Source organism: Capsaspora owczarzaki (genome assembly GCF_000151315.2).
Source record: "Capsaspora owczarzaki ATCC 30864 unplaced genomic scaffold supercont2.13, whole genome shotgun sequence".
In the NCBI taxonomy this organism is placed as follows: domain Eukaryota; class Filasterea; order Ministeriida; family Capsasporidae; genus Capsaspora; species Capsaspora owczarzaki.
In genome coordinates, this window is record NW_011887304.1 from 391951 (window position 1) to 419594 (window position 27644).

The 27644-nt window shown below is 54.3% G+C and overlaps 9 protein-coding genes across 9 annotated transcripts; 3 read left to right on the forward strand and 6 right to left on the reverse strand.

Moving 5' to 3' along the window:
• The first annotated feature begins 78 nt into the window (after positions 1-78).
• CAOG_07054 (hypothetical protein) lies at positions 79-2888 on the forward strand. Its single transcript, XM_004343728.2, has 2 exons — positions 79-141; positions 520-2888. Exons 1-2 carry the CDS (start codon positions 121-123, stop codon positions 2656-2658), a joined length of 2160 nt encoding a protein of 719 aa, XP_004343778.1. The 5' UTR covers positions 79-120; the 3' UTR covers positions 2659-2888.
• CAOG_07055 (hypothetical protein) lies at positions 2866-6203 on the reverse strand. The gene is made up of 8 exons (XM_004343729.2): positions 5639-6203; positions 4331-5549; positions 4045-4218; positions 3818-3956; positions 3683-3729; positions 3452-3591; positions 3200-3376; positions 2866-3092 (listed from the first exon to the last, which is right to left on the reverse strand). The coding sequence occupies exons 1-8, from the start codon at positions 6071-6073 to the stop codon at positions 3009-3011; spliced, it is 2415 nt and encodes an 804-aa protein (XP_004343779.2). The 5' UTR covers positions 6074-6203; the 3' UTR covers positions 2866-3008.
• Positions 6204-6237: 34 nt separating this feature from the next.
• Positions 6238-10911, reverse strand: CAOG_07056 (hypothetical protein). The gene has a single exon (XM_004343730.2). It carries the CDS (start codon positions 10829-10831, stop codon positions 6443-6445), a length of 4389 nt encoding a protein of 1462 aa, XP_004343780.1. The 5' UTR covers positions 10832-10911; the 3' UTR covers positions 6238-6442.
• Positions 10912-11561: 650 nt separating this feature from the next.
• Positions 11562-12485, reverse strand: CAOG_07057 (hypothetical protein; the record flags this gene model as incomplete). The annotated part of the gene is made up of 1 exon (XM_004343731.1): positions 11562-12485. One exon carries the CDS (start codon positions 12483-12485, stop codon positions 11562-11564), a length of 924 nt encoding a protein of 307 aa, XP_004343781.1.
• Positions 12486-12727: 242 nt separating this feature from the next.
• CAOG_07058 (poly(A) polymerase) lies at positions 12728-16466 on the forward strand. Its single transcript, XM_004343732.2, has 14 exons — positions 12728-12888; positions 13099-13165; positions 13301-13379; positions 13558-13721; positions 13804-13918; positions 14000-14089; positions 14186-14324; positions 14410-14485; positions 14567-14687; positions 14814-14955; positions 15053-15225; positions 15309-15435; positions 15548-15904; positions 15975-16466. The coding sequence occupies exons 1-14, from the start codon at positions 12740-12742 to the stop codon at positions 16093-16095; spliced, it is 1920 nt and encodes a 639-aa protein (XP_004343782.2). The 5' UTR covers positions 12728-12739; the 3' UTR covers positions 16096-16466.
• Positions 16467-16649: 183 nt separating this feature from the next.
• CAOG_07059 (hypothetical protein) lies at positions 16650-18129 on the reverse strand (the record flags this gene model as incomplete). Its single annotated transcript, XM_004343733.2, has 3 exons — positions 16650-17180; positions 17256-17423; positions 17500-18129. The coding sequence occupies 3 exons, from the start codon at positions 18127-18129 to the stop codon at positions 16701-16703; spliced, it is 1278 nt and encodes a 425-aa protein (XP_004343783.1). The 3' UTR covers positions 16650-16700.
• A 53-nt stretch (positions 18130-18182) lies between these two features.
• Positions 18183-20947, reverse strand: CAOG_09032 (hypothetical protein). Its single transcript, XM_011272418.1, has 9 exons — positions 20579-20947; positions 19783-19950; positions 19640-19685; positions 19444-19572; positions 19336-19351; positions 19121-19262; positions 18981-19041; positions 18746-18911; positions 18183-18626 (listed from the first exon to the last, which is right to left on the reverse strand). Exons 1-9 carry the CDS (start codon positions 20842-20844, stop codon positions 18454-18456), a joined length of 1167 nt encoding a protein of 388 aa, XP_011270720.1. The 5' UTR covers positions 20845-20947; the 3' UTR covers positions 18183-18453.
• On the reverse strand, positions 20945-25278 carry CAOG_09033 (hypothetical protein). Its single transcript, XM_011272419.1, has 9 exons — positions 24625-25278; positions 23109-24268; positions 22962-23029; positions 22623-22888; positions 22074-22544; positions 21884-21975; positions 21671-21813; positions 21410-21578; positions 20945-21310 (listed from the first exon to the last, which is right to left on the reverse strand). The coding sequence occupies exons 1-9, from the start codon at positions 25197-25199 to the stop codon at positions 20991-20993; spliced, it is 3264 nt and encodes a 1087-aa protein (XP_011270721.1). The 5' UTR covers positions 25200-25278; the 3' UTR covers positions 20945-20990.
• Positions 25279-25541: 263 nt separating this feature from the next.
• On the forward strand, positions 25542-27535 carry CAOG_07062 (hypothetical protein). Its single transcript, XM_004343736.2, has 2 exons — positions 25542-26680; positions 26856-27535. Exons 1-2 carry the CDS (start codon positions 25641-25643, stop codon positions 27436-27438), a joined length of 1623 nt encoding a protein of 540 aa, XP_004343786.1. The 5' UTR covers positions 25542-25640; the 3' UTR covers positions 27439-27535.
• Positions 27536-27644: the final 109 nt, after the last annotated feature.

Genomic DNA, 27644 nt, shown 5'->3' on the forward strand with positions numbered 1-27644 from the left:
CCATTGTTCACCACTTTGTATTGCTGCTCTCTTAGTTCTTTTATGACTTTTTGCTGATTCGACCTTCGCTCTTTCCTCTTTTTTGTTCTTTTCTTTTTTTTTTTTTTTCTCTTCGACACAATGTCGACTTCTTCTTCAATGGTAAAACGCAATGCACACAACAACAATAATCGACCCAGCCAACATCATTGACCTTTTTTTTTTTTTTTTTTTTTTTTCCTTTTGCCTCTGATCCTTCCATCGCTGATCTTCCATCGCCCTCCTTCCCAGCCCTCCTCCTCGTCTCTCTCTCTCTCTTTCATACCTTCCCCCTTTCCTTCCTCTTCGCCCGTCGTCTTGATTTGTCGCTCGTTCGTTTTTGTGTCTCAAACGATCAGATCTCGTTTTTTTTTTCTTTCTTTCTTTCTTTCTTCTCGTTTGTTCAAGTGACTCACTTTGGACTGTGCATCTGCGTTGCGCTGTAATAATGATGATCATTGTCATCACTCTTGTTGCTTGATTCGACAATCGGATGAACAGACGGCAGCTGCAAAGCCAGCAGCGAAACGCAACGTGCAGCGACGACGCAGGCAGCATGCAGACGACGCCAATGCTACTGCTGCTGGTACTACTGGTACTGGAGCGCAGCAGACCTCAAGCAAGAACAACAAGAAGAGGACGCTGGCAAACGATGACGAAGACGAAGACGAAGACGACGACAACGACGACGAAGAGGACGAGAACGACGAGGAGGAAGAGCCAAAGCAACAAGGACAAGAGCAGGACAGCGTTGGCGACTGGGCAAACAGCCGCGATGACAATGACAACGAAGATGATGGCGCAGCATCGGACAGCAAGGACAAGAGCGGAAGTGAGCATGGGGTGGACGACGGGGCGGCCCGGCAGTCCTCGCGTGCAGATCGCCTCGCCAAAATGGATTCGACTTGGGCGCACGACATGTTTGATCGACAGGGCACGAGCGGTGGCAGTGGTGCACGGTCATCCGCAGGAGCAGGAGCAGGAGCAGGAGCAGGAGCGAACGGTCGACGAAGCAACAGAGGCGAGCCGCGTCCACCCCGCGCTGCCGCAGCACCAGCATCAACGACTGAAGCATCAACTACTGAAGCAACGCCATCAGCCAGGTCCAACGGAAACCGTCAGCGCGCGTCAAAGCCTCGCCAACCATCGGAGGGCCGACGACAACAGCCAGCATCAACCGCTACTCCCAGCCCTTCACCAGCAGCGGCGTCCAACAACAGCAACAACAAGGACGCAAATGAGTCGCCCGCGTCAAACCCTACCCCTACTACGCCCTCGACAGATGCGGGAGAGGTCGTGGTAGAAGCGCGCTTGCGTGCGCCCTTGCAAAAGCCCGTGCGTGAAGGTCGACAGGCATACCAACCACCTTCGCGCCGCGGCTTGACCCCAGAAGAGCTGCAGGCGCGTCACGCCCAACAGACTGCGGCGGGCGCCATCCCTACTGCAGCATCGTCAGAAGTGACCGAGCCCTCGAAAGCGGATGCAGCTGGTGCTGGTGCTGGTGGGGAAACGCAATCCAAGTCGCAACCGCGCTCCAAATCAGACAAGCCTCGCGGCAACCGTCAAGTACCAGCTCCCTCATCAGTTGCCGCCTCTGCAGCTCCCTCGACGAATGCTGCTGCCACCACCACCGCCACCGCAAAGCCTCGACAACAGCCGCACAAGCAACAGCAGGCTGCTTCTTCAACGGCGGCCGCCAAGCGAGGAGACCAATCTTCGTCAAACGCTCGTGGCAAAGCTTCGTCAAAGGTGTTGACCCCGACTGCTGCTCCATTCGTCCCGTCTACCGTCATCTCGCACCAGCACGATACATACTCCTCCCCTAGCTCGACCGCTGCTCTGCCTTCCAGCAAGGACGCTCCGGCCAGCGATGTTCGCTCAGTCCCTGCACCGCGTGCCAAGGCGACGCCAACTGTGCCCCAGGGTCAGCAACATACAGCACCTTTCGCTCAGCCTCCACAAGGACAGTCGCCGCAGCAGCAAGCGCAGCATCAGCAAACACAGCAACATCCCCAGCTGCTACCACAAATGCTGCCTTCGCCCCAGCTGCTTCCCAACGGCCAGCTGCCCATTCCCCAGCTCCAGTCACTTCTGCCCATGACGCCGGAAGACATCCAGCGTCAGTTTGAACGGATTGCGCTTGGCGGCGCTGGTGCAGCCCCCGGTCGTGGCGGCCCTTCGCAGTCGTTCGTCCCCGAACCATTCTACCCGTTCGTCCCGCCATTCTCGCACTATCCAGTCATGTACCAGCCAATGATCGACCAGTATGGCCAGGTGATGGGCGCTCCCCCGAACGCCATCCCGACCTCGCCGCAGATTGCGGGCGGCTCGCCAGTTCGCCATCGCGGTGGTGTTGGCTCGCCCGTGCATCAACAAGCGCCATTCCTTGGCGGAGGCGCAGGTCCTGTCGGAAGTGGATTTGATGCCAACCCCGGCTCGTACGTCTACTACCCAGACCCGTATTACCAAATGATGATGGACCACCAGCAGCCCCGAGCGCAGTCGCCCCAACATCGTTTCGTTCCGCCGCCCATGGCTGCCGCGCGCGGATCTGCAGCCCTCAAAATTCAACCACCCACCGAGCAACACCTAGCTCGCAGTCGCTCACAGCCCTCTTCACAGCCGCCAACGTCACAATAACGCACTGAAACATCGGAGGATTGCTTTTTTTTTTTTTTGGTTGTTTCGTTTCCTCTTCTCCCTCGCTACCAGTATGACGTGTTCCTGAGCTGTTTCGGTTTCATTCGTTCAGTTGGCATCCGTGTGGCATCCGTGTGAAGAAGCGTGAATGTTGCGGATTGTGTTTTGTGAAAAAGCCATCGCTGTTGTGGGTCAACTCAGAGTGTTTAAAAAATCGTTTATCGTGGCCACGTAGAGTCTCACAAAATCAACCAAAAAAACAGCATGGGTCAAATGATCAGATGGATTTGATAATTCAACGAGGGAATAAGTTAGAACGAGTGTGCATAGCGAAAAAAAAGTCGTGAACGTCAATCGTCCCACGCAGCGGCTCGAGACGTGTCCGGCACAAGATGCTGACGGCAAGTGGGACATTGCATTTTGACGTCCATCCACTGTGTATGTCGAGGTCAAAGAGAGCAAAGAGAACAAGCAAAAGTCTCGGGTCAACAACCAAGAGCAACAACAAAAACCCGAAACCAGACCAGAAGAGTTGACCCACCCGTTGCAAACAGTCGGTATGGAAGATGTGCGAACACGGAGTAATCATGTAGCCACGGCGCGTGTAGGGAATTTCGTTCATGCAGACCACGCAATCGGTGCGAGCCGTTTCGGGATCGTACCCCGTGAGAGACGTGAAGACAACTTTTCGGTAGTAGTCATACTCTTTGGGTAGAAACTGGATGTGGAGATGAATCACAAAGTGAGCTTCTTCAAGCAATTCAAAAAACAATTCAAAGCACTTGCGACATACCAGGGCAGGAATGAAAAACCGCGATCCGAGCATGTCTTGAAGCAAGAGCACGACCACTTGAAGAGCCACCCAGCCAACGAGCATGGCAGCGTAAGGAACATCAGGAGCGTTTACCACGTTAAACGGGCAGGCAAAAAAATCTGACGAGGCCAAACCAAAAAAAAAAAAATGAGCATCAGAAAGTCAAAACCGAACAAAGACATGCCAAAACTGCTCGAGTCTCAAACTTACACAAAGGTGCGATGAGCCGAGTGCATGAGATGCCAATCGTGTACTTGCTGCAAAGGTGCACACATAAAGCGATCACGAAAATTGAGCAACAAGCCAACTGGTGCATCACATCAAACACGCTACAAAAAGCCTTACTGATTCAGGCCGCCGTTCGTGCCGCGAACAGAGTTGTGCGCAATTTGAGGCACCCAGAACGAGAAGGCCACGAAAAGGAGGAGCTTGATGTGGCTCAACCAAGAATAGCCCACAAATATGCCAATCAGCAATGCCAGATCTGATTCCCAAGTCAGACATTGGAAAGTGAGCAGCCAGCAGATTCGCAGAGGACACAAACACCTTCACAAGACGAATCGTATGCATACACATGCGCGTGTAAAACATGGACACCTCTCTTCGAATTGTTTCGATCGAATTGTCGGCGTTCGGATCGAGCTCGCGTCGCGAGCGCCAGAGCAGAATTAAATAGCGGGTCTCAAACAACGAGAATACGATGAATTTGACAAGGGCGGCGACTCCAAGCACTGGCAACAGTTGTCCTGTGAAGAAGGGGGGAAATTCAGCATGAATGCAGTCGCCCCGCCCCCTCAATTAGAATCGCGTCAAGCCTCCGCCAAATTCACCGAAATGCAAAAACATAACACCTCTTACGAAAGAGCGCGCCGACCGTCAAATAGGCCAGAATCATGTAATTGTCCATGATGGTTTGGGCGCCGATGGTCAGCAGCGACACTTTGGCAGCTGCTGAAGGAGTGTGCGACCGCTTGATTTGCTGCGTGATAAAGTAAATCTCCAGCAAGGTGAGAAGCACGAGCACGGTAAGGTAGTTGGTGGCTTGGTCGAGATAGAACTGAACGTGGATGGTCTCGGCGACCGCGTCAATAACACGCCGTTGAAATGGCGCCCGCGCAACCAAATGCCCTTCCAATCGAATGAATGGAGCATTCAGGTCGTCCAAATCGTGCGTGAGCTCCAAGCGAGCCAGGTCGTTGTCCTTGATGATGTCGTCTTTCACCAAGACCTCCGTCCGGAACTTGTCGTCGCCGTCATTGTCTGCTGCTTGAGCGAGGCGCCGGCTGCCAGCGCGTCGAGGTTGCTCCTCATCAAGTACGCCATTGTTATCCGAATCCAGCGCTGCACTGCCCGCTTTTACAAGCCCGCCAGACATTTGCTTGGATGGACGGCTTGATGCCTCGAGATTCGGGCTGGCCATTGGCAGCAGCGAATCAGTGGGCCCAACGGAAAAGTTTGTCTCGTTGGCCGTCAAGGCGAAATAGGCACGGAAGGTGCATGCCGCACTCTCCGTGGCAGCCTTCTTGGAATCTGGCTCATCGCTCACAGACGGCGGAGACGTGGCCGTAGCAGGCTCGCGGATGATGCTCGCAGCTCGAGCTTGCGCAACAATCTCCAGCATGGCACGGTGGACGTGCCGCTCGAGCCGAGGAAACGACGCCACAAGCGGAGATGCTCCAGTCTCAGATTCGGGCAAGGATAGCATCAGCAGAGCCGACACAATCATGCTTTTCAGCTCCACAACGTCATCCAACGTGAACATGAACTCTGGCGAGCCGAGCAGCGCGACGAGCAGCTGGTGGTGTGGGAGATGCACACCAAAGAGCGAGTACCGCGCGCCAGCGTCGGTGAGATACATGCCATCTCGCAAGCGTGCGGAGCCAATCACAACGTGCATGTCAGGCGTGGAAGTGGCGTACGTGTGCAAATGAAACAGCATCGCGCCCGAGTACCCTGCAAACCCCAGCACCTGTCGGGAGGATGCCAAGAGGGGCATTTGCCACTGTCCCTTAAACAGTCCCGTCACATTCACCGGCGGAGGCCTCACGTGCTCGAGCATCTCGACAGTCAAGTTTGTCTACAAGAGTGACCAATGGTAAGTCAAAATTCTCCATCACGTCCGCCCCAACATGCGCCATTGCTGGAACATAGCATTCTACGACGTACTTTTCGCAGCCGTGGGAGCAAGCGAGTCAAGACATCCGCGTCGCTTGCAGCTTGTACGTCGGCGAGGCTGAGCTCGTTCGATGCCAATGGCTCGTCCGTCGTCCGATTCAACGAGCCCGCCAGCGGAGCCGTCGTCTCTGGATTGATCTTGTCTTGTACACTTGCATTGCGTGACGCATGATCAGCACCATTGCTGGGCTGCGACTTGGTCGCGTCATCAAGAACTGTCAAAGCGAGCTCGAGTCCGACCGACGTCCGAGCAACGCGGTCCACGGCGGCCTGTGCGTCTGCAGACTGCTGCTTATTGATCACAGAGCCATCCGGCGATGCGGCGCGGCAGCCCACAGCGAGCAGCAGGACGACGACTGCAGCAAACAACCAGCCCAGCGCAGCGATCGCACCAAAGCGAGCGGCACAGCGTCGCCGCCGTCGCATCAGAGCAAATCTAAGGAAGAGGAGGAGGACGAGGAGCTGATTGCCCGCCTGCTCTGCCGAGGGGGTGGGGTGGGGTTTGTGAGGGGTGCGGTTGGAGGGTTGGGAAAGGTCGGCACTGATCTGCTGAGATAGAAGGGACTGAGTTGCTCAGAAACATGAGATGGCATAGAATTGTTTTTAATAGAACTACCATTGTTCACTGTGGCAAGCCAATAATCAATCATCACCATCACCATCATCATGCATAGCATAGAAATAAGAAAACACACAACATTCAACTTCTATCAAACATCATCAACCCGGAAAAGCAGCAGCAATCCGATAAACAGCTTCAACTCAACAACGAAAAGCAAGGGGAGGACCGCTCCTCTACTTTTTGGATGCGCGGGTTCGCGTGCGGCCGGCGATCGGCGACAAGAGACGCTCAATCGGAGCGGCAGCAACGGTGGCGTGCAGACGCATGTTGCTGGGCGAGTCCGCCATGCCGGAGGTGCCATTGAGCAGCTTGGAGGTTGTGGCAGGACGCGCCATCAGCTTGCGAGTGCCAGCCTTGGTTGGCTTTGCCGCAACATCCGTCTTGGCAGCAGCAGCAGCAGCACCAGCGGCAGTTTGTGCGGCCTCTTCAGCCACTTCCATTGCAGCCTGGTAGTTGCGCGTCGCAAACACCTTCTTCATGATTGGCGAGTTGCGCAATGCCGCGTACACTCGACCTGAGGCAGACCCTGGATTGCCGGGAGACGAGGGAACAGCAGCCTCGGGCAGCTTGAGCGACCGCTGCGTTGGCTTTCGACCAACAAGACCGGGGGTTTCTGCAGGCGATGCAGTTGCCGACGCGGACTGCTGCAAGGGCGACAAGGGCGATCGAACGTTGAGCGCGCTGGCAGCTGCAGATTTGGACGTCTTGTCCATGGCGCAATAGTACGAATTGTTGCGCTGCGAGCTGCGCGATGCCGAGCCAGGCTCGTCGTCCAAGTTGCCCATGTCACTGATGCGACGCGGCGGAGACTTTTCTGCGGCCTCAATGATGGCATCAGCAACGACAGGAGTGTCTCCACCCGAGGTCGAAGCTGCAGAAGAAGCCGGTGCCACACTGCTGCGTCGCTTCTTTCGGCCACCTTCAACAGGCGTCACACCAGCCGAAGGAGCTTGTTCGTCAGCTCCACCTGTCTCGCCAGACCTGCGTTTCGCGGAGGTTCGCTTGGGTGCAGCAGCCACAGAAGAAGTATCAGCAACAGCAGCAGCAGAAGCAGCGGCCGCCTTCCCACGGCGCTTTGAAGCAGCAGCAGCAGCCATCGCATTCGCTGCGGCCGCTTCAGCAGCGGTCAGCGGCACTGTGTTTTTGGCAATCTGCTCGCGCTCGAGTTCTCGGAGCGAGGCATCAGCAAGGTGCTCCAGCTCATCCACAGCAGCGCGTGCGGAAGAAAAGTCGCTGGGTCGCACCGCCTTGAATGGGCTGGCAGTTGTGGTTGTTGTTGTTGCTGCTGCTGCTGCTGGGGCACTGCTGGATGCAGCATTGTGTTCTTGCAACTGAGCACGCAGCAGAGTCACTTCCTCGGCAAGGGAAGCCAGCTGGGCCTCGATCGCACGAGCAACAGCGTCGGTCACTTGCTGTGAAACACCGTTGAGGGTAATGTGCACCACGGCGGAAGCAGCTGTTGACTTGAACTTTTGGAGCTCGGCATCCATCGCTTGCTGCTCCTGAGCCATGGTTTGCAGCTCCTGAATGGCCTGTTCCAAGTCTGAAACCATGCTTTTCGCTTTGGCCTCTGCAGCCGCGGCTCTGGTCTCGGCAGCGGTTGTCTTGGACCCGGCTTGAGCCTGTGCTTGCAGGGCCTCGGCGCGCGCCGCTGCAAGCTCTGCAGTCAAGGCCTCGACTTCGGCCACTCGGGCAGTCAGCTCGGCCGAAAGCTTGGCTTTCAGGGACAACAGCTCCTCGGACTCGTCGGCCTTCTCGCGCAGCGCATCCATCGTTTCTTCAGCGCTGCGCAGCTTGGCAGACAAGCGGTGGTTTGTATCGGCGTGGCCCTGGACGGACTCTTGCAGCTCTTGGATTTTGACTTGCTGCGACTCGAGGGTGCAGCGCAGCGTGGCAAGCGACATGCGACGGCCCTCGTCATCCACAATATCCAGCAGCTCGGCCGAGGAAGCGGCGGGCAACACCTGGGCTGCAGGCTGCTGGGACTCGGCTTGACTCGAGGAGCTCGCGAGCGACTTGCGGCCTACCGCGTTGGGCACGAGTGACAAGCGGCCCAGCGACGGACGAGAGCCATCGATATCCACAATGGACAGTCGAGTCTGACGGCGAACGAGCTGCGAACGACGCTCTTCGATGATGCGCGTGTAAATGGCGACAGTGTCGTCCAGCCTGTCGTTCATGCGGTCGTTTTCCTCGGTGAGAATGGCCTTGAGCGACTCTTCCCATTCAGCCTGCTGCTCCATCATTTCCTGGGCCACCTCGGCGCGCAGCTGTGCCTCCATGGCAATGAATCGCTCGTCTGCCTCTCGCTTTTCGCGAAGCAAGTCCTGAATGAAGCCGCGCAGACGCTCGACCTCAGCCGCATCGCTGGCCGACGCCTCGACAAGCCGCTTGACGGCCTTATCGTCCACCAATGAGGTCAAGCCCGTGTCAATCTTTGGCAGAATGTTCTTGAACGTGGTGACCTCTTGCGCGGTCGCCGAAAACCCAAGCACATGGGACGTTTCGTCGCAGTCCGACACGCTGGGGTTGATGTTGACAATCATTCCCACATGGCAGGAGACCGAGTTCTCAGCCAAAAAGTTGTGAAGAATGTGGGTCAGCTTGCTCTCGCGGTACGGGACGCGCATCAGAGTGACACGCGGTGGCGGATTGATCTTTGAAGCGGCCAGCATGCGCTGCTGGTTGATCTGCAGTGCTCGCAAGACCATGCCGAGATTCATGAGCGACGAGTTGATGGAGCATGCCTCGTTGAAACGATCACCCGTGTTTTTGGTCTTGCCAGATCGCTCCGATCCTGCCAGGTCGAAGAAGGCCATGCTGGACGCAAACGCATTCGTCAGGTCGTCCTCGCTCAGGGAGCGCACAATCTTGATGGAAAAGATGCAGTGGCTCCGACTCGAAGCGCTGTTCAACAGAGTGGAGGCCACCTGGCGAGCTCGTTGGCCAGAGCGCAACACACGGTAGGCCTCTTCGACCGAAAAGACACGGATTTCGCGCACATTCTTCATGTAGACATTCTGCTGCGCGTCGCTTCCGAGCTTGAGACTGGGCCGAGCCTTGCCTTGGACTGGAGCCTGCAGAAGGTCGTACAAGTTTTCATTGTACACCTCGACGTAGCTCACCCAGACAGAGTACCTGTAGCGGTAGTCGGTCTTGAAGGCGCGCTTTTCCTGGCCTGTGGCGCGAGCTTTGCTCTCAGCATCAGCGACAATGTGCGAAGCGCTCTTCTCGTCCATAAAGCGGCCGCTGAGGACGTGGTGACGAAACTCGTTCTCTTGGGCCTCTGCCTCGGGGCTGAGCAGCTGCACGTCGTTGAAGCACTTTGGCTTGAGGCGGGAGTTCCTCAGCTGACGGCCTGCAACGCCATTAAAGACATACTCGACAGATCGCGGCAACACACCCTCGGCATTCGGCGCGCCTTGCATGGTGTATGTTTTGCCAGCGTTCGTCACGCCGTAGCAGAGGAGGACGCAGTTGTGGCCCTGCTCGACGTCTTGGAGCAGAGGCAGCGTTGTCTTGTCAAAGGTGGCCCGCTGGTCCGTCTCTGGTCCCATCACGGCCGTGAACTTGTATTGCTGCTCTTTGGTCAGTGTGTGCGCGTTTGCCGGCGGGTGCAAGATGACTGAGGATTTGTTGACAATCTCCACGCAGCTGCCTCCAGACGAAAGCTCCACGGCGGTGAGCGGTCGAACGCGAAGATAGACGTGGATGGGCTCGCGCAGCGATCCAGCTTCGTCGTCCGCGTTGTTGTTGTTGTTGTTGTTGCCCTGGATCATGGTTGAATCGAGACTGTCGTCGGCGACAGCAGACTCGTCGCTTTGGTCGAGCGAGGAGTCGTCGTTGATGCCTGACACGTCCATTTCCATCGTCATGATGGGCTCTGGCTGCTTGGAGAGGTGGGCGTCTGAGGCGACAGCAGCGGCTGGCTTGGCAAACCTCGTCGCAGTCACTGTGCCAGGCTCCTCATCCTCGTTATCGTCGTCATCAGACGCACTGTCGTCCTCCATGTCTTCTTGATGTGTGAGGGCTGCGACGCGTGGGTCGACCTGGGAGGTGGCCATGATTGTGTCGTTCAAATCCCGCGAGCCGAGCACGCTCAGTGCCGACGGACCGCCCACCATCGGCGTCTGGAAGAGCTTGCGCTGAGCTCGATAGAACGCAGCAGCTGGGTCCTTGGCTCTCGACTTCTCGTCCTGGTCGTCCTCGTCGTCGTCGTCGTCGTCGGAAGCGTCGTCCTCACTGTCGGAGCGGTCTCCGTCGCGGCCTCCGGGCAAGACCGTCCCGTCGTTCGCATCGTCCTCGTATGTATCCATCATTGCATATGCAGGTGCAGCAGCAGCAGCAGCAGCAGCGGGAACAGCAGCAACGGGAACAGCAGGCTGAGCGGACTTGCCCGTTTGAATTTTTTGAATCGCGCCGTTACTGTTTCGCAATGCATTTTCAGCGTTTGCGTCGCGCAGCCCTCCCGCAGCACCAGCACCAGCACCAGCACCAGCAGTGGACGTGGCAGTGGTTGTGGCAGCTGGCTTGACGGGCAGAGGCGCCTGGAAGCGTGTCATGATTGAATGCAGAGAAGAGAAATCGAAAAAGGATGAAAGGGGAAAAAATGAAACAAGAAAAAAAAAAGGCGGGAAAAATTTGAAAAAAAAAAAAGTAAACTGCGCAAAAAAAAAAACAGCAAAAGCAACGAGCTGGAAATGCTTGCATTTTGGTCGAGGAAACGAACGAACGAAGAGGTCATTTGAAAAGCAACTCGCGTTTAGATGCTAGATGATTCAACTCATTGGCCAAAGCAAGAATTGGTCTCGAATTTGATTTTCAATTCGCCGAAATGAGACGCTACAAACCACATTTCATCGCACCCGACGCTCTCCGCTGTTGAGACGAATGTGTTGCAAATATGATTTTGAGTTGATTTTGTTTGTGTTCGGGGCGTGTGAAGGAACGAGGCGGGCTTCGAGCGTGTGCAAAAGCTCTCGAAACAAATTCTACGAGGTGCTCGAGCTGTTTGGACGCCTTTTTTTGCTTGCAGGCGGCGAAGGTATTCATGCTTGAACAAGGGCATGGTGTTGACAGTGAGTTAACGCGCCTGGAAATTCTGGCCACCGTACACGATAAACCAGAATCGGGTTATGAAACACAGCTCTCACCTTTGCCAATGTCACGTTGTTTTGTAGCAAGTCGGACTTTCGAGCTGTATCATCTCGCCATAATACTATATTGTTACTATATTCAACAGCAAACACGCACAAAGCGTCAAAATTATCTACACACAAATCCACGACGCGCTCAATACTCTTTGGCCGGACCGCCACGCGAAATGAACGCTGCAGCATCCTCGTCTTCGGACTGGCGCGGCTCGGGTGCTGGCCTCGGCGTGCCAAAGTGGGTCACCTCGACAGAAGGGTCGAGCCGGAGCACGTCGCCTTCCACCTCGGGCACCGTCCAGCTGACCGTTTCCGCGAGAGCCGACGACGACTCGGCGGCGGGCGATTGTTGCTTCGCCACCATCCGTGAGTCGACTTTGGGGATGACTTGAGGCTGCGGTTTTCTTGCGACAGACCCAGAGTGCAGGCTTCGTGCGGGCGGGGCGCGGAAGAGCACGGCATGGACATGGTAGGGCTGCAAAGTTATCGGATTGATCGCCACGGACGTTGCCGTCACCACTCCAATCCCGCGCACCTCCACGTTGGCAACGCGCTGGCCCTGGTGGTGCGGAGGCTGCTGCTGGGCCACATTCGAGCTCGCCGCGGCCGCGCTCGACGACGGAAGCGCCATGCGTTGAAATGCCTCAATGTCGTCGTTCATGTTGGATGTGCTGCCGGCTTTGTTGCTCAGAACGTTCATCTTTCCTGCATCCGGCAGGCCAAGCGTGGTGGTCGCGGATGCGGCAGCACTGGCGTCCGGCAACGAGGTCAATGAGACGCGACCCGCAGAAGCCAGGGAGGAAGACGAGGAGGACGCCGAAGGAGGTCCGTCGCGGTAGGACGTGGTACGAATTGAAGCAGGTTGCCGTGGTGCGTTTTGGTTTTGAGTCGTCGTCGTCGTCGTCGGAAGCGTCGCCGAGGTTGGTTCGAGTAGTGACTTGGGCTTTGCAGATGCGCTGGCAGTCGCCGCAGAAGACCGCGCGGCTGAGGCGGATTGCGTTGTCACCGGAGTAGCGGCGCGCTTAGCGGTTCCGCTCAGCACACGCTCGACAAACTTTCTGAGCATTTCGATAGCTTGGATGTGTTTACTTTTTTGTGAAAAGGAAGATTGACGATAGGGTCAAAAGCAACCAAAAAGCAAATCGTGAAATGACAAAGTGAGACACAGCTGGTCTGAGCTTTTTGAACTTTGGACAGGTTGCAGCTGTGATTGGGAGGCTTTTCATCACTAATCACATCAAGTACAGTACGTTTAATATTTTTGCTCTTGCTCGTCACATTAAAAATCTCAGATTCTCAGTCCTCCATTATCTTGTTGCCATGTCGATCAACGCGAGCGGCTATCCCGGCATGACGCCGCCGCTGCTCATCGCGGATCCATCGCCACGCGATGTCGAGCTCAGTCGACAGCTCGAGCAGACGTTGCGCGACCACGATCTGTTTGAAACCGAGGAGGAAGCTCAAACGCGGTGAGGAGAACAAGAGAGCGGCTGGCGAGCGGCTACTTTTTAGTAGCTTGGAGCTTGCTCGATTAGTCAACTTTTGCTATGTTCATCGGATCTAATCGATTTATTTTCCCTTACTGTTGCTCTCGGTCGTTCCACATTCGTCGCTCTGCCTTCCTCTTCACCGGTTCCCCCCCCCCCTCCGCCTTCCCCTTTGCTTCCGATGCTCCACAGCCACATGGTCCTTGCTCGTCTGGACAGCATCGTCAAGCAGTGGGTCATCCAAGTCCTCACAGCCAAGGTTCGGTTCCAATGCATCTACTACCCACTGTCTCCAGCCTGCCCCTCCTCGCTCTCCCGACGTCGTACACTGAATCTGACTGTGCTCTGATTGTCTTTGGCTTTGTTTGTTTGTTGGACATTTGGCGCCGCACAGAACGAGATGCCGCCCGACACGGAACCTGGCGGCAAGGTGTTCACGTTCGGATCGTATCGACTGGGCGTCCACGGACGAGGTGAGTGCTATGCATCAAACAATAGAGAATAGGCTCGGAAAGTGGGATGCCATTGATTTTTGTGTGTTTGTTTCGGAACCGAGACTTTCACAATCACAATTGTTTTTCATCAACCCTCGCCTCTGCTCTGCTCGTGGCGTCGCTGACGATCAAACTGCTGCTCACTCACTCTGTCCAGGTGCCGATATTGATACGCTGTGTATTGCACCGCGAGGTGTCACCCGCGATGACTTTTTCCAGTCGCTCGTCGAGCTGCTCCGGGAGCAGTCTGAAACCTCAGAACTGACGCCAGTCACTGGTGCCTTTACACCAATCATTACGCTCAAGTTCTCTGGCGTTGACGTAAGTTGTTGCTGGATTGCTGTTTGGTATTCGTGTTTTGACGCCCGAGAATCGCTCACTTGCATCTTCGGCCCCGTTGAAGATTGATTTGCTGTTTGCCGAGTTGCCGGGCGTGCTGTCCGTGTCGGAAAACCTGAATGTTATGGACAATGCCATTCTCCGCAACTGTGATATGGCCACCGTGCGAAGTGTGAATGGTGCGTTCAACGACCGACTCTTTTGATTTTTTCGTTTTCTGTGCTCAACCGCATGTTCTTTTTTTTTTTCTGCTTCATCAGGCTCTCGCGTTGCAAACTATATTCTCCAGCTCGTTCCCGACCGTGACAACTTCCGAATGGCACTCCGAGCAATCAAGCTGTGGGCCAACAGTAAGGGGTTTTGTTTTTCATCGAGAGCAGGGATGATCGCTTTTCTCCAATCTCACCCCCGCACTCTCGACGCTCTGACTCACGTACATCCGATAGACCGAGGTGTGTACTCTAACAAACTGGGCTTCCTTGGTGGCATCGCATGGGCCATTCTCGTCGCGCGAACTTGCCAGTTGTACCCGAAATCCTCGGCCTCAACCATCGTGGCTCGATTCTTCCGAGTCTTTCACAACTGGTAAATAAGCACAACCAAAGGAACAGTCGATTTCTTGGATGGCCGTCGGATTCTTGTTTGACGAAATGGCCACATTTGTTTGCAGGTCGTGGCCAACCCCCGTTTGGCTGAAAGCGATGGAGGAAGACCGGAGCTTAGCCCTGCCCAACTGGAACCCTGTTGTAAGCTGCTTGACACGATCTCTCTGATCCTTCCTTTGGAATCGTGTTCGATGCTGAGCCCGTTCTCCGTCCATTTGTCAGATCAACGCGAGCGATGCCCGTCATCTTATGCCCATCATCACGCCAGCCTATCCGTCAATGAATTCGACGCACAACGTGTCCATGTCTACCCTTCGTGTGATGACGGAGGAGTTTGCACGAGGTAAGCGAGTTTGAAAAAACGAAAAAAACAAGAACTTTTTTTTTTTGTGTTGGTCACCGTTTTGCTCCATTCTCATCGTTGTACCATTCCGTCTGCTCTGCTCTTTTGTTGCAACAATTTTTCCAGGAATGCAAGTCACTCTTGATATTGAAGTTGGCAAAGTAGGCTGGCCAGTCCTCTTTGAGAAGAACAACTTTTTCACGCGGTACAAGACTTACATTCAAATCTCTGCACGCACGGAAGAGAATCAAGACGAGCACCGCCAGTGGTGAGTATTGTTGACTTGGAACGATGCATGCTGGCGATTTTCTGCTTGCATGATCGCTGGCTGACTCGGTCGCCTGTCGAACAAAAAAAAAATCAAGGGAGGGTTTCGTCGAGTCCAAGTTGCGCATGTTCTTGCAATGGCTCGAATCAGCCCCAGGAGTGGATTACGTGCATCCCTACCCGAAGACCTTTTCGCAAACAGACACCACCGAGAGCGGACAGCCTGTTTATCTCACCATCTTTTACTTTGGCATGATGTTCAAGAAGCAAGGTACGTGTGGTTGACCATTTGGTGGATTGCGACCTCTTTGGGTGTTGTTGGTGTCTCATTGTTCATTGCATTTGGTCCTGCAGAGGGCACCGACCCTCGCGTCATTGAGCTGGGCAACATTGTGCGCGACTTCCGTGAAGCCATCAAGAACCAGAACGCCAGCTTTGTTAACAACCCACGCGTCGATTTGGTGGTTCTTCCCATGAAACGGTACGAGTTTTCGGCAATGAGTGATGGAGATTTTCTTGCGGCGGATGTTGTCGCTTATCGTTTTAACGGCCCTTGTTGTTTTCCCAATGCGTTTTTTCCCCCAATGCTCCAGCCCCCAACTCCCCGAAAACGTGTTTGAAGGAGGAGTCCGTCCTGCACCGACCAAGCGACCCAAGAAGGACAAGAATGCACCTGCGACTTCAGCACCTGCCGGCACCGTCGCAGCAGCACCTTCCACATCAGCCGCACAGTCCATCGCACCTTCCACAGCACCGTCCGCCAGCGCACCGGCTGTTGCGCCAGCCAAGCGCAAAATTGAAGAGATTGACGCTGAAGATGCTGCGTTGCACGAGTCGTTGTACGGCGCCCCAGTACCTGCCCATTCGAATGGAAATGGCTTTGATGCGCACGTTCCGCCAGCCGAATCGCAAGCTTCAAAGAAGTCTCGCACCGACGACAGTGGCGATGAGTGAGTTGGTTTGTAGTGATCGGCTTGGTGAGCCCAGCTGACCCGTTGCTTGCCTTGTTTGTTGTTGTAGATTGCGCGAAACGAATGAGCTCGAATCCTCGAGTGCACCAGCGGATGAGGCTGCGTCCGGCACCAACACGTTGGCTGCTGTGGCAAAGCGAGGCGCCATTCGCATGAAGCTTACTAAATAATGAGCAAGGGGAGATTGTGTTTGGCAGAGGATGTGTTTCTCGAGGTCAGAGCCTGAGCTGAGAAGGCATAGTTTCTGCAGACGGCAGTTTGTAAATTCGATGCATGATAGTGACGGCACGATGCTGATTCGAAGAGCTGGCAATTTTTTTTGAAGCTTTCGAGTTGATCCGTTTTCTTGCTCGCCCGTTCCCACTCCTTCCCCCCCCCCTCTTTTTGTTTGGAAACATTTCTCGCTACACGGTTCAGGTTACCTCTCAAGCTCTGACTCCCATTATGTTTTGTTGTTTGAATTTATGCCACTGGTTTGTGTATTCAAGCTCGTTTTTGTCGTTCGCGCTGATCAAACCCCATGAATAAAGATAAAACAACTTTATTTTCGCACAACTGGTCAAACTGGTTTGCACTGATTTGAGGGTCCGGTTCGGAAAAGGGTTGTTGCAATTCTGTACAGCATTGTTTGATCATACGTTGCCTTCGTTCTGACGAAGGCCGCTTTCGAGAGTGGCTCACAGCTGTGTTGAAGCTGAGAGCGAGCGAGCGCATCATGCATCAAGCGTGTCCTTGAGCGAGTCAAGCAGTGCAAGTCGGGGTCGAGATGAGCACGTCACCGCACCATAGGAATTGGATCAGTCTCAATGGAGAACGACAGAGTCAGCTCGGTCGGAACAACCACTGGAAGTGACGAAAGAAACTTGCGGGTGTCCTCATCAGAGTAAGTGAAGCGTGTGTCGATCTTGTATCCGACAGCTGTGCCTTCAGTCTGGCGACGATACAGTTTGCTCGGAAGCTGACCGATAGCCCTTTCCCGCTCAGGCGAGTCCGTGGCGGGACCCACATCAGCGCAGGAGCAACAATTCACCTTGATGTGGATTGCACCTGTTTTGACGCGATACACAGCCTGTGCCACGGTCCAGACAAGCAGAGCGGCGCGAGCACCTTGCTGGAGAGCCTTCAGTACCTTTGCCGGAGCACACGAGGCCTTGATCTCATGAATCGTGCAGCTAAACGCGACATCGTTGCTTTTCGTCCATTCGGTGATCATGTCGATTTCGACGGTTGTGCTTGGACTAGTCCAAAAGTTTGCCTGTGGTCAGAGCACGGCAAGACCTATGTGAGCAAACTCCTCAAACTCGAACACTTTCCAGGCGAGCGGCGTTACCTTTGCTTCTTCTTTGAGAGTCTTAGCAATGAGGAGAGCCACTGACGACTCGTAGTCGCCCGGAAACTGCTTTGAACCCAGGTTGACAAGCGTCGTGGTTTTCGTTGGCTCGAACCACACGTTGCCGTTTTGAACTTCTCGTTCAAAAAGCTGCTGGATTAGCTTGATCTGAGTTGCATTCGGCCATAGTGAGCAAAACGCATGGGTCAGAAGCAAGAGAGCGCTTAGAAACGGAGAAACTTACCAAGCAGTCATTCTTGCATCCGACTCCAGTCACACGCGGCTTCAGATCTTTCGCGAGCAGTTTGAGGTCTGCCAGAGTTCGTAACTCGACGTTGTTGAGGTTCTGAGGGTACTTGCTTTGCCAGTGTTTCTCTGCCTGAGCACCCCGCACGTCGGAGGTCATCATATCGCGAAGTTTGTTGATGTCCCTGTCAACAAGCGCCGCATGCGCTGCAGGAACCGCAGTCGTCGCAACACCAGGAGCTAGGTCATCAACCCGCGCGGGCTGGATTGGCGTGAGGGTCGAGGTCGCGGAAGTCAAAGCTGCTTGAGGCCGCCGAGGCGAACGATGGGAAGGAGGGGTTGGTGGCGGTGACGGCATTGGCGAGCTGACCGCCGCGGCCGCCGAAGCCACCGCTGAAACGGGGACACGCGGCGAGGCTGGAGGATAGACTTCAGGCCCATACCAAAGCGGACGAGAGCCGGTCTCGCGGCGAACAATTTGCCCAGCCTTTTCAAGGGCGTACAGTGTTGGGTTGATATCCTTTTGTGTGACTAATTTGGCTTGCTTTGCCACAGCCAAAGCATCGACACCAGAGTTTTTCAGAACAAAGTCGAGCGCAGTCTGCTCGAGAGGCGGAGGAGTCTTCATTGATATTTTGATGAGTGCGCTTTGCCTTTTCAAAAAAATTGTACTTTTTGGGACGAGGATGGAGTACTCTTGCAGCCTGATGACATCACTCTGACCCAAGTTGATCCGGTTTTGATTGTGGAGTACAAAAAGCAAGTTATGAAAATGCAAACGACTGTGAAGGTGTTCCGAGCTTGTGTCACCAAAGTGCACAAGAGTTGGAGAAAGCTACCAAACTGGAAAATTGGATTGAAACTTCCGAGCCAATCTTTATGAATTGTCAAGGAACAACAAGTCTGGAAATTTGCTCCTCGATCTAGGGTTGATTCGCCCCTCACAGTGAGCTCATGCGGCCTTCTGGTGTGCGAGCATGCAGTGCAAAAACTCGCCCAGAGCCGACTCGACAAAGGATGAGCCAAACGGCGGCAGGTGCGATTCGCTGAAACCAATGTGCCCGCCAGTGGGCGTAAGGCATAGCAGGGCGTTGGGGTTTGCCTCAAACGCGGCAAACGGGATGCCTGGAGGGACGTAGGTAAGGAGGGAAGGACGGAAGAAGAGAAACGGTCAACAACAAGACGGTGAGTCAAACTCAAGTGAAAGGCTGCCAACCAACAACACATCACAAAAACAACCAAACCTTGAACAGGAGAGAAGGGATCATCTGCAGCGTTGATGCACAAAAGCGGGATTTGCACTTTGGGCAGGTGATTGACCGAGCTGGCCTGCGAATAGTATTCTTGCAGCGAAGCGAAGCCAAACATCGGCACGACGACCGTTTGATCAAAGTCACGAATAGTCCGGCACTATTTTCGAAACGAGACGAGTGAGCGAGATCAGGTTGCACAGCGCATTTCAAGCTATAGCAAATTTACCTTCTCGACATCCTCAATGGTAAACCATTTTTCGGGGGCAGCGTCAAACAAGTGTCGGTGGCTGGAACAAACGGGCACAATCAGACACATGACCCAAAAATACAGGCATTCACACAAGAGCAGCAGCGCTAAAAACTCACCGGAAGATGAGATTTTTGAGGTTTTTTGCCAATCGCTGGTTGTACAGATAAAGGCTTGGGAAGGACTCGAGTGACTTGGTGGATCCAATGATATCCCAGGGGTTTGACACGGCGACAGCAGCTTGGAGGGCGGTGGAGGTTCCTGTTCAAAGCGAAAGCATTTTTAGTGAAGAAACAAGAGTTCCGCCAGATTTTGATGATGGAGCAAAACTGACCTCGCTCGGCCAAGTACTAGTTCACATCACGCGAAAAAAGTTCAAGATGATTTCAAGTGAGCAAAAGAGGGCTTGAAGCCAAAGTGACAATTGAATCGGCGGTGTTACCTTGATCAAAATCATCGACCCGAGCGAAACACCAACAGCAAACAGGGGTGCTTTCGGGTGCTTTGCATGAACATGTTGGACCACCTCGGCAATGTCATCCGTGAACGTTGCCGAAAATCCGCGAGGAGTCTGGGTAAGTGAGAAGATGGTGAGTCGAGAACACAAAGACCAAGAACGAAAAAAGCAGGAGACGTACAATAGCCACAGAGTTGCCACAGCCTCGATTGTTAAACACGACAGTTCTGCGCGACGACAAAAGAAATTCAATGGCGGGGTGAGACAAAGACGTTGGTTTGTGACGATCGCATTTGGCTGAAAGGCAAACAAGCCCAAACCTACCGCCATTTGTTGCGTTCGGCTTCGAGCACAATGTGCTTGACGTAATTTTCGTTGGAGCCGCCCGTCAAACCATGCAGCACGACAACCAGCGGCGTCGACTCCTCCATGTCCGGGATGTCGTGCCAGTCCAAAGCGACTTGTCCGCCATCGCTCATGCCAACGAGCTCTCTGTTCAAAGATCAATCAGTGAGTTGAAGCAAGTGCACTGAGCAGAAAAAAAAAGTGTGACAGTTTCCGGCCTGATCTGAGCAGAAGGTGACGAAGCGGTTTCAAGTTTCGCTTTTTGAGCCCCTTTTTCCATCGCTGAACGCTGAAAGCTGAGTCTCATTGTTTGGATTTTGTTTGCTCGATTTCTGAGCGCGCGCGTTCATTTTCTCAGGGTGATTCAGCTTTTTGGCAGGTGGTGTGCCAGATGTCCATCGCTCGGCTCAGAATGTCAAAACCACGTGCGGAAACCAATAAAGGCGAAAACCGCTGCTATTCACAAAACCCCTGGACTCATCGCTTTTGGCGGGCAAAGCAAAAAAGGCAGGCGTGAAACAGAGCACACAACAGTGGAGAAGCAAGCGGAGAACGCGGGTGGAGTGGAAGAGCTCGGGTTTGGGTTTGGGCGGAAGCGGAGGAGAGGGAGTGACGCGGCAATCCACCTCCCTCCATCCAGAACGGAGACTTTTGCGACTGACTCGGATCCCTCCACATCATCCAAACACTGCGATGGAATCGTATCGTATTGTGGAAAATCCCGCCGCCGCAACGAGGGAGAGGAGCGACAGTGAAGGAGCGGAAACGAACGAACCGCTCATAGGCCACGTCGGGATTGGTTCGCAGTATGACGCCAAAGACGGTCTGCGCGTGGCCGTTCAGCGCCCACCACGTTGGCAGAAACTGGCGCGAGAGTGTCTTCATGTTGTTGCGGAGCGTGCGGGCGAGCCGCGACTCGGGATGGTGGTGCAGCGTCGGCGGCGTGCGGTGGGTCGCAATTCGCGCCATCAGCAGCGCAGTGGCAACGATGGCCGTGCCAGACGCCAGCACAACCCATCCAAAGTCAGCAAGCATGGACATTAGTTGGAACGACAAAAGGAAACAAAGAGAAGAAAAAAAAAGGAGTGGTTGTTGCAAAGAGTTGGGAGAAGGAAGGGAAAACAATAAAAAAAAAAACTTAGACTGAACCAAACATACTAGTAATTTAGCAACCCAGAACACCAGATCTACAATCGTAGAGAAGCAAACAGCGGATCATCAATCAGGGTGGACATGCTGTCGCATAACAGGATGCGCTTTTGGAAGGCGCGAAGCGCTCGCTTCTCGTCGCAAACGGATTTCTTGCTCTCGCTCGGATACTTCTTCTCATTGATGAGCTTGTCGGCCAAGTAGTGCACCCACAGGACGTTCGTGTACGGATGGAAGGCTTCCCAGACTTGTCCGGTGAAGTCGCGCATCTTGCGATAAATGTCAAACTGGTAGTCGCCCTCGCCTTCAAAGATGGCTGGATCTGCGGACAGATTGCTGCTCATGACAGCTCCAGGCTCTGCGAATCCGGGTCATCAAGCAAACGGTGAGGTTCAAAGAAAAGTCAATAGAGTGAGTCGCGGGCGTGCCACAGCAAAGCAGCAGCCAAACAACCAACCTGGTTCCAGGCGTGACAATGTAAAGTCAATGATGCTGGCGCGTAGTCCCATATTGTCAATACGGACTACTGGTTGGCCAGCACCCATGCCATACGAAGTCACACTTGCTGCTTCGCGCATGATGAGAATGTTGCCCCAATGAAGATCTCGGTGCTCGAATTTGAATCGCTATTTTTCGAAAGTACGTGTTTTTCAAACGCGCCAGTGAGTATGGATTCCAGATGTCACATATCAACCATTGAGCTTGCTTGTTTGCTTACCTTCTCCGCCACCGCAATGCCAAGGCAGACTTGGTACAGGACGCACTTGGCCTCGGCGAACGTGTTGAACTCAAAGTGTTCCAAATCGCGCCCACCATTGGCGAACGTAAACACAACAAACAACTGGCGATTGTTAAAGCAATCTGAAGCGGGACGAGACGGAAATGGGCGGTGAGCGTCAGAACAGTGTGACAACTCGCGACGGAGACATACCAGGCCGATCATTTTCCGACTCGCGCTCCGTGTCGTACTTGTCCCAGCTGGCCAGTAGCTTCTTTGGATACGGTCCATGGCAAAGATGAACGCTGGGCCACACATAGAGACAAAGCAAAAAACAAAACCAAAAACAATGTTAGTGACGAATGCAGCGGATTCAAACATCGTTCAACAGAGCCTCGCTTACCTCATCAATTCGATAAAGGAGGTACTACTCAAGCCAGCAAAGTCGCTGGAGTTGGAGCTGGTCGCAACTTTCTTCAATGCGGGTGAGGCTGACTTGGATCCGGCACTCTTTTTGCCGTTTCGCCGAGCAGGGCGTTGCTCGGTGTCAGCTGCTGCCTCCTCACCACTCACATTGGCGGGCACTGAAGCTTCCAGAACAGCACCGGAGTTGCTAGCCCGCAAGGTGTGGAGCGACCGAGTGATAATCACCTCGGGCAAGACTGCAGTCACCGACAACGGCCGACCCCCGTTAATCTCGACATTCAAGGCATCGGATTTCGAGGCTTCCTCGTTTGACATTGGCATGCCCTTCGACTTTGTAAGACACCCATCAATCGGAACCACCTTGAACGCAGCGTCCCGTCCTTGCCATTTGGCTTTGAAGACTTCACCGTACGCGCCTTCGCCAATCTTGATGCAGGTTTTGAGCATGCTGGAGCAGCAAGAGAGAAGTGAAACACAAGCAAGCAGCAATTTTCAACAGTTGCAACTTGGTGCGAACGAAACTTACTCTGCACCGAGATGCTGCTCCAGACTCGGAACATTGGTTTGTCCGCAAGCCGCCAGCAATCGCGTGCCAAGAGGAAGAGTCGTATTGGCGGCAATTGCAGGTAGAGAGGAGGAATGCGAGTTTGTGCTGTTGTCTGCAGCTGCTGGAACGGGACTCGGGCAAGTTGGCGCCGAGTCTGTTGTGGTCTCTTCCTCCGTGTGCGGCTCTGGGACTGCCCCCAGTGGCGCGGGTGAGTCGGACGGCATCGAGAGGGATGGCAAAGGACTCTGCAGGAATGCCAGAGAGTTTGAGTTGGAGAGGTGCACACAAATGATCAGCTCAAAGAGAATTGATACGTACTGGAGACGGCAGCGTGACGGAGGCTGCTACGGGGCTAGCAGAGCCCGATCCATTGGTTAAGGAGGTATCTAGTCAAGCCATCAGCCACCTGACACGTCAGAAACAGCTCAGAAAAAACACAGACGCAACGCACCTCCACTCCCTCACCTAAAAGGATGCGTGGATGCAATGATCGGCGGCGATTTCCACCAATGGTCATGCGCCGGAAAAGCGCGTTGGTTTCCATCACGGCGTCGTCTTCAAAGTCTGGCCAGGATCCGCCAAGCATGCTCAGATCAGCACCAGTTGAAGGGACCGGGTCGGCAGGCTGTTGCTCCTCCTCCTCCTCCTCCTCCTTCTCCTGCGTTGCTGTTCCCAGTACATCAGTTGACGCTGCATGATGTGCTGGGGACTGTGGCGGTGAACTGCTGATCGTGACGGTCTTTCGCCTTGCCTTGACTGGCGACAAGACACCACCGACTTTCTCCGCCATCCACTCTGCATCCGCGCTCATGCGAACAAACGGAGAATCCATTGTCAAGTCAACGGAATCATCCAAGACAAAGCGAGCCTCTGGCGATGAGTGCATTGCGAAAGCGTTGGTTGGTGGATGCTTTGGCATCGGAGAGCTGGCATCAAAATGGGAAAGAACGGGAGATGCAACTGAAACTGCCGCTGTAGCGATCGACTTGCGGTTTGCAGGTGCAGCAGGAGCGCGCGAGTAGCGATGGTGGTTGTTGCCTGGTTGGCGCTGAGCTGTTTCTTGCAAATTGTGAAAGTCGAACGACGTGTCAAAGCTCATCGACAGATCGGCGAAAGCGACTGCCTTGCGCGCTCGTGGTACGACAAAGCCAGTTGAAAGTACGGGTGCAAGTTGGGTAGCTTGGCTCTGGCTTGCGGGCTCGACAGACTCGATAGACTCGACAGACTCGACTGACTCGACATTGTCCAGCACGAGGTTTGATGGTTGCTCGTGCGGCGATGCCTCTGGTTGCTCGTCAATGTCAATCGATGCAGGTACCATGGTTTGCGGAGATGCTTGCTTGTCCTCGGTTTGTGTCTTTGGAGAGACTGCAGCTCCCTTGCCAGCTTTCGCAGCGCGACCACCACGCCGTGCCGGAACAACTGGATTTTCGGCATCCATCGCCTTGTTGGTAGCAGTCTTGGGGGCACTCGCTTTCTTCTTCGAGCCTTTGCTTGATTGTTGTGGCGACGCTGGCGACATTGCGTTGGTTGAATCGGTTAATACGAGCACAGGTTGAACTGCGTTGCCGGCTTGCTTCGAGGAGCTGCGCTTGGGTTTGCTCGATTTTGCTTCTGCCACCGGACTATTTTTCGAGCACATCATCAAGACAATCATCATGAGCATCATCGAGTGAGCTCAAACAAATCCTTTCTCTTTGAAAAGCGGACGAAAGTTGGTGTCAAAATCAGAAAATCCCAAAAACGGAAATCAAAAAGTTTGGCGCGCTTTTTCAAAATCCAATTCTGACTCGTATTCTGGTTGTCGGTTTGTTTTTAGGCCATCCGTCAGATGCATGTCCAACTTGCAATGCGATCAAGTGCGCAAGTGCATCGTGTCTCGTGCTATTGTGGTACGACCGCTCCATTGGACGCGGAATGCTGAGCAACAAAAAGCTCCATTGTGGGGGTGCAAAAAAGTGAAACGGTTTCAAAATCTCACCTGTTGCTTTCACTCCCACTGCTACAACTACTACTGCTGCTGTTGCTGCTCGGGCTGGGTGAAAAAGCACTTGAATCGCTTGCTGATGCTTTGGTGGATGTGGTGGTGGACGTGGCTGGCTTGCGACCACCGCGGCGGCGTAGAGTGGGCGGCGGTTCCAGCTCGGGCTGGCTCGACTCGACCACGGGCACCGCGTCGTCGGCTGCAGTTACCTCCGCTGGCAATGTCACAGCTGGTTTGTCTTCATACACAGACCACGTTGAAGACGTGCCGACGGCTGGCTTTGGGTTGGCCGGTCCAAAGCTGCTTCCTGCGAATCCACCAAGAGCGTTGCTAAAGCTGCCGACGCCGCTGCTGCTGCTGTTGCTCGACGTGGCCATCATGGCATCGAACGCCGATGCAGCATTGTTGAACATGGAAATGGAGCCGAGTGCATTGTAGCTGGTCGTGGTCGTAGTCGTCTCGGAAGGACTGTCCAAGCCGCTGTTGCCGCTCCCGCTCACCAACTGAGCCCAAGGATCGTCGCGCACCACCCGCGTCCCTGACTTGCCGAACGTCTTGATTGTCTTGTACATTTGATGATGTAGAACAACACAGTCAAGCTGAAACCAATCAAACCCCGAGCGAATAGAGGAAAAATAACAAAAATAGACGAAACGAAAGACTGAGCAAAGCTTGACTGAGCCAACGTTCCTAAATCTGGACCTCCCTCCTGTTACAATCAAACCCAGAACATGACCTAAATTACTGCTGAACCATGCTAGAATGGCTGCGGAAGTCGATGAATCGTGGATTTGAGAATATGGCGATGCCTGACTGCCTGACTCTCATCTCTCACCTCACTCTCTCTCGTTCCGCTCCTCCATCGTTTCAAACTTTCTCCTTTTTTTGGATTTTTTCAACCACTTCAATCCTTCTTCTTTTTTTCTTTGTGTCTTTGCCCCATTATTATCGCTACGCTTACCGTTGATCTTTGTCCCTTCTCGCTTCACGTGTCGCTGCGAAATCATCACCAAATGCAAACCGCAGCCAGCGCCGCCGCCGCCGCTTCGAGCTCATCCCACGTCCACCAGCCGCACCAGCCCGTCAGCGTCAAGCAGATCTTCCCCTTTGTACGGAAGCCAAGCAGGCTGAGCTCGCGCAACCGACCGTCCAAGAGCGACCCGCGCCCGCTCGCCCGCTTTTACCACGCAGACCACAAGCTGAGCAAGGCCGTTGCGCGTCTCGACGCAGCCACCGTCGCTGCCTCGTCCGCCTCCACCGCCGCCCCGTCGGCATCCTCTTCAGTGTCGTCGCCGTCGTCGGCTCGTGCAGGGGCGTCTGGATCTCCGCCGGCTGGCTCGAGTGGCAGCGCGTCGGAGTTGTCCCAATTGAATCAACTGAACGGTGGTGGCGTCGTTCAGCCACAGCCGAGCCAGGCCGCCGTCGCCGCTGCAGTCGCATTGGAGGCGGCCATGGCCAAGGTCCACACACTGCAGGCGACCACCCTTGCGCTCATTCTCGAGATTATCGCTGCGCGACCCAACGCCGCCACCATTTTCGCCGACCGATCCTACCGCACACGATTTCCGAGTGACGTACAAGTGCAGCTCGAGGACAGGTACCTCGAGCACGTCCTCTTTGCTGCAGAGTCCATCGCTTCGGGAATGCCCATCCTGGACGTGTCAGACGACCAGGAGGGCTTGGAACCGAACGAACAACCCGTGCCGCCACATCTCGTCCCTCCAGCAAGACAGTTATGCGCGTCGTTGCAGGCCCTTCGATTCCGACTGCAGATGCAAGCTCTGACAGATGTGGCCGGCGATCTTGAAGCACTGTCGGACGTGCTGCACGATTTCGATACGGCGTGGTGCACTTTTGAAGAAGCGTGCATCAAACACACGCTTGCATCCGCCGTCGAGCAAGTCGACATTGCTCAGGAGCATCGCCAGAGGATGGCAGTGCTCATGAGCGAGACTGTCATGTGGGCGATGGAGCACAACTATGTCACAGTGGAGCAGATTCAAGACTACGAGCCGTCGTTGATGATTACGCTCCCTCGTCTGGCTTTGATATGGTACGGTCGGAGGAAAAGGGGGGGGGGCGAGGTTTGGAAAATGGAAGAGATGGGAATGGTTGCAAGCACACGGACATGGGTTGCATTGTGATCCAAGGTCGCAGGATTTGACTCATTGGTTTGTTCTCGTTTTCCTCGTTTTTCCTCGTCTTGGTCAAACTCCCCCCTCTAACAGTGGATTGAACATCCACCCCGATGGCATCGACGTTTCGCCAGAAGGAGCCATGTCTATGCTGCAAGAACAAGTGAACGAGCTCACGTGCCTCAAGGCGCTACTCGCCCCATTGTCGGAGGCCCAGATTGACCGCTTGTGTCGCATGCTGATTGCGTCAAACTCGGTCGACGACTTGTCAGAGCCACCAACACCGTCCGCGTTGCCTGTGATGGCGCCGTATGGCACCCTTCGTTCAGAACTTGCTCGAGTTTTTGCCTTCCCCGCTCGGAGACCAAGCAATGCTTCCTCGTTGGGTCCCGACTCGTTGTTGCGCTACAGCTTGACAAGCATCAAGCAAGGCCCTGGTCCCGGCAGTGCTGCTGCAACCAGCAAACTCAACCATGCTTTGACGCCGGATGCGACGCCCCAAAGTTTCACAGACCCGTTTCAGACGAATGCTGCTCCCGAGCCTCTTCCTTCGCTCCAGCTCTTGTTCAAGCAAGTATCCGCGGTTGCCGACACCCTTCATAGTGGGCCGCATGCCAAAGAGCTTGTTGAAATTCTCAAAACCGTGTTTGGGATGTACAATGACGCTGCTCGATGAATTGCCTTTGAGGGCTGCTGTTTTTTTAGGAATCGGATTATTGAGAAACTGTCGTTTAGGAAAATCAAAAGCTAGTTTAATATAGCGGTAGTAGCTGGTTAATGGAGACAATACAAAACAATAGGCACACGGACAAGAAGCGAGGATGGATGCAGAACACAGACACAACAATTTTTCAAAACGAAAAGGAGAATATGTCAGGTACG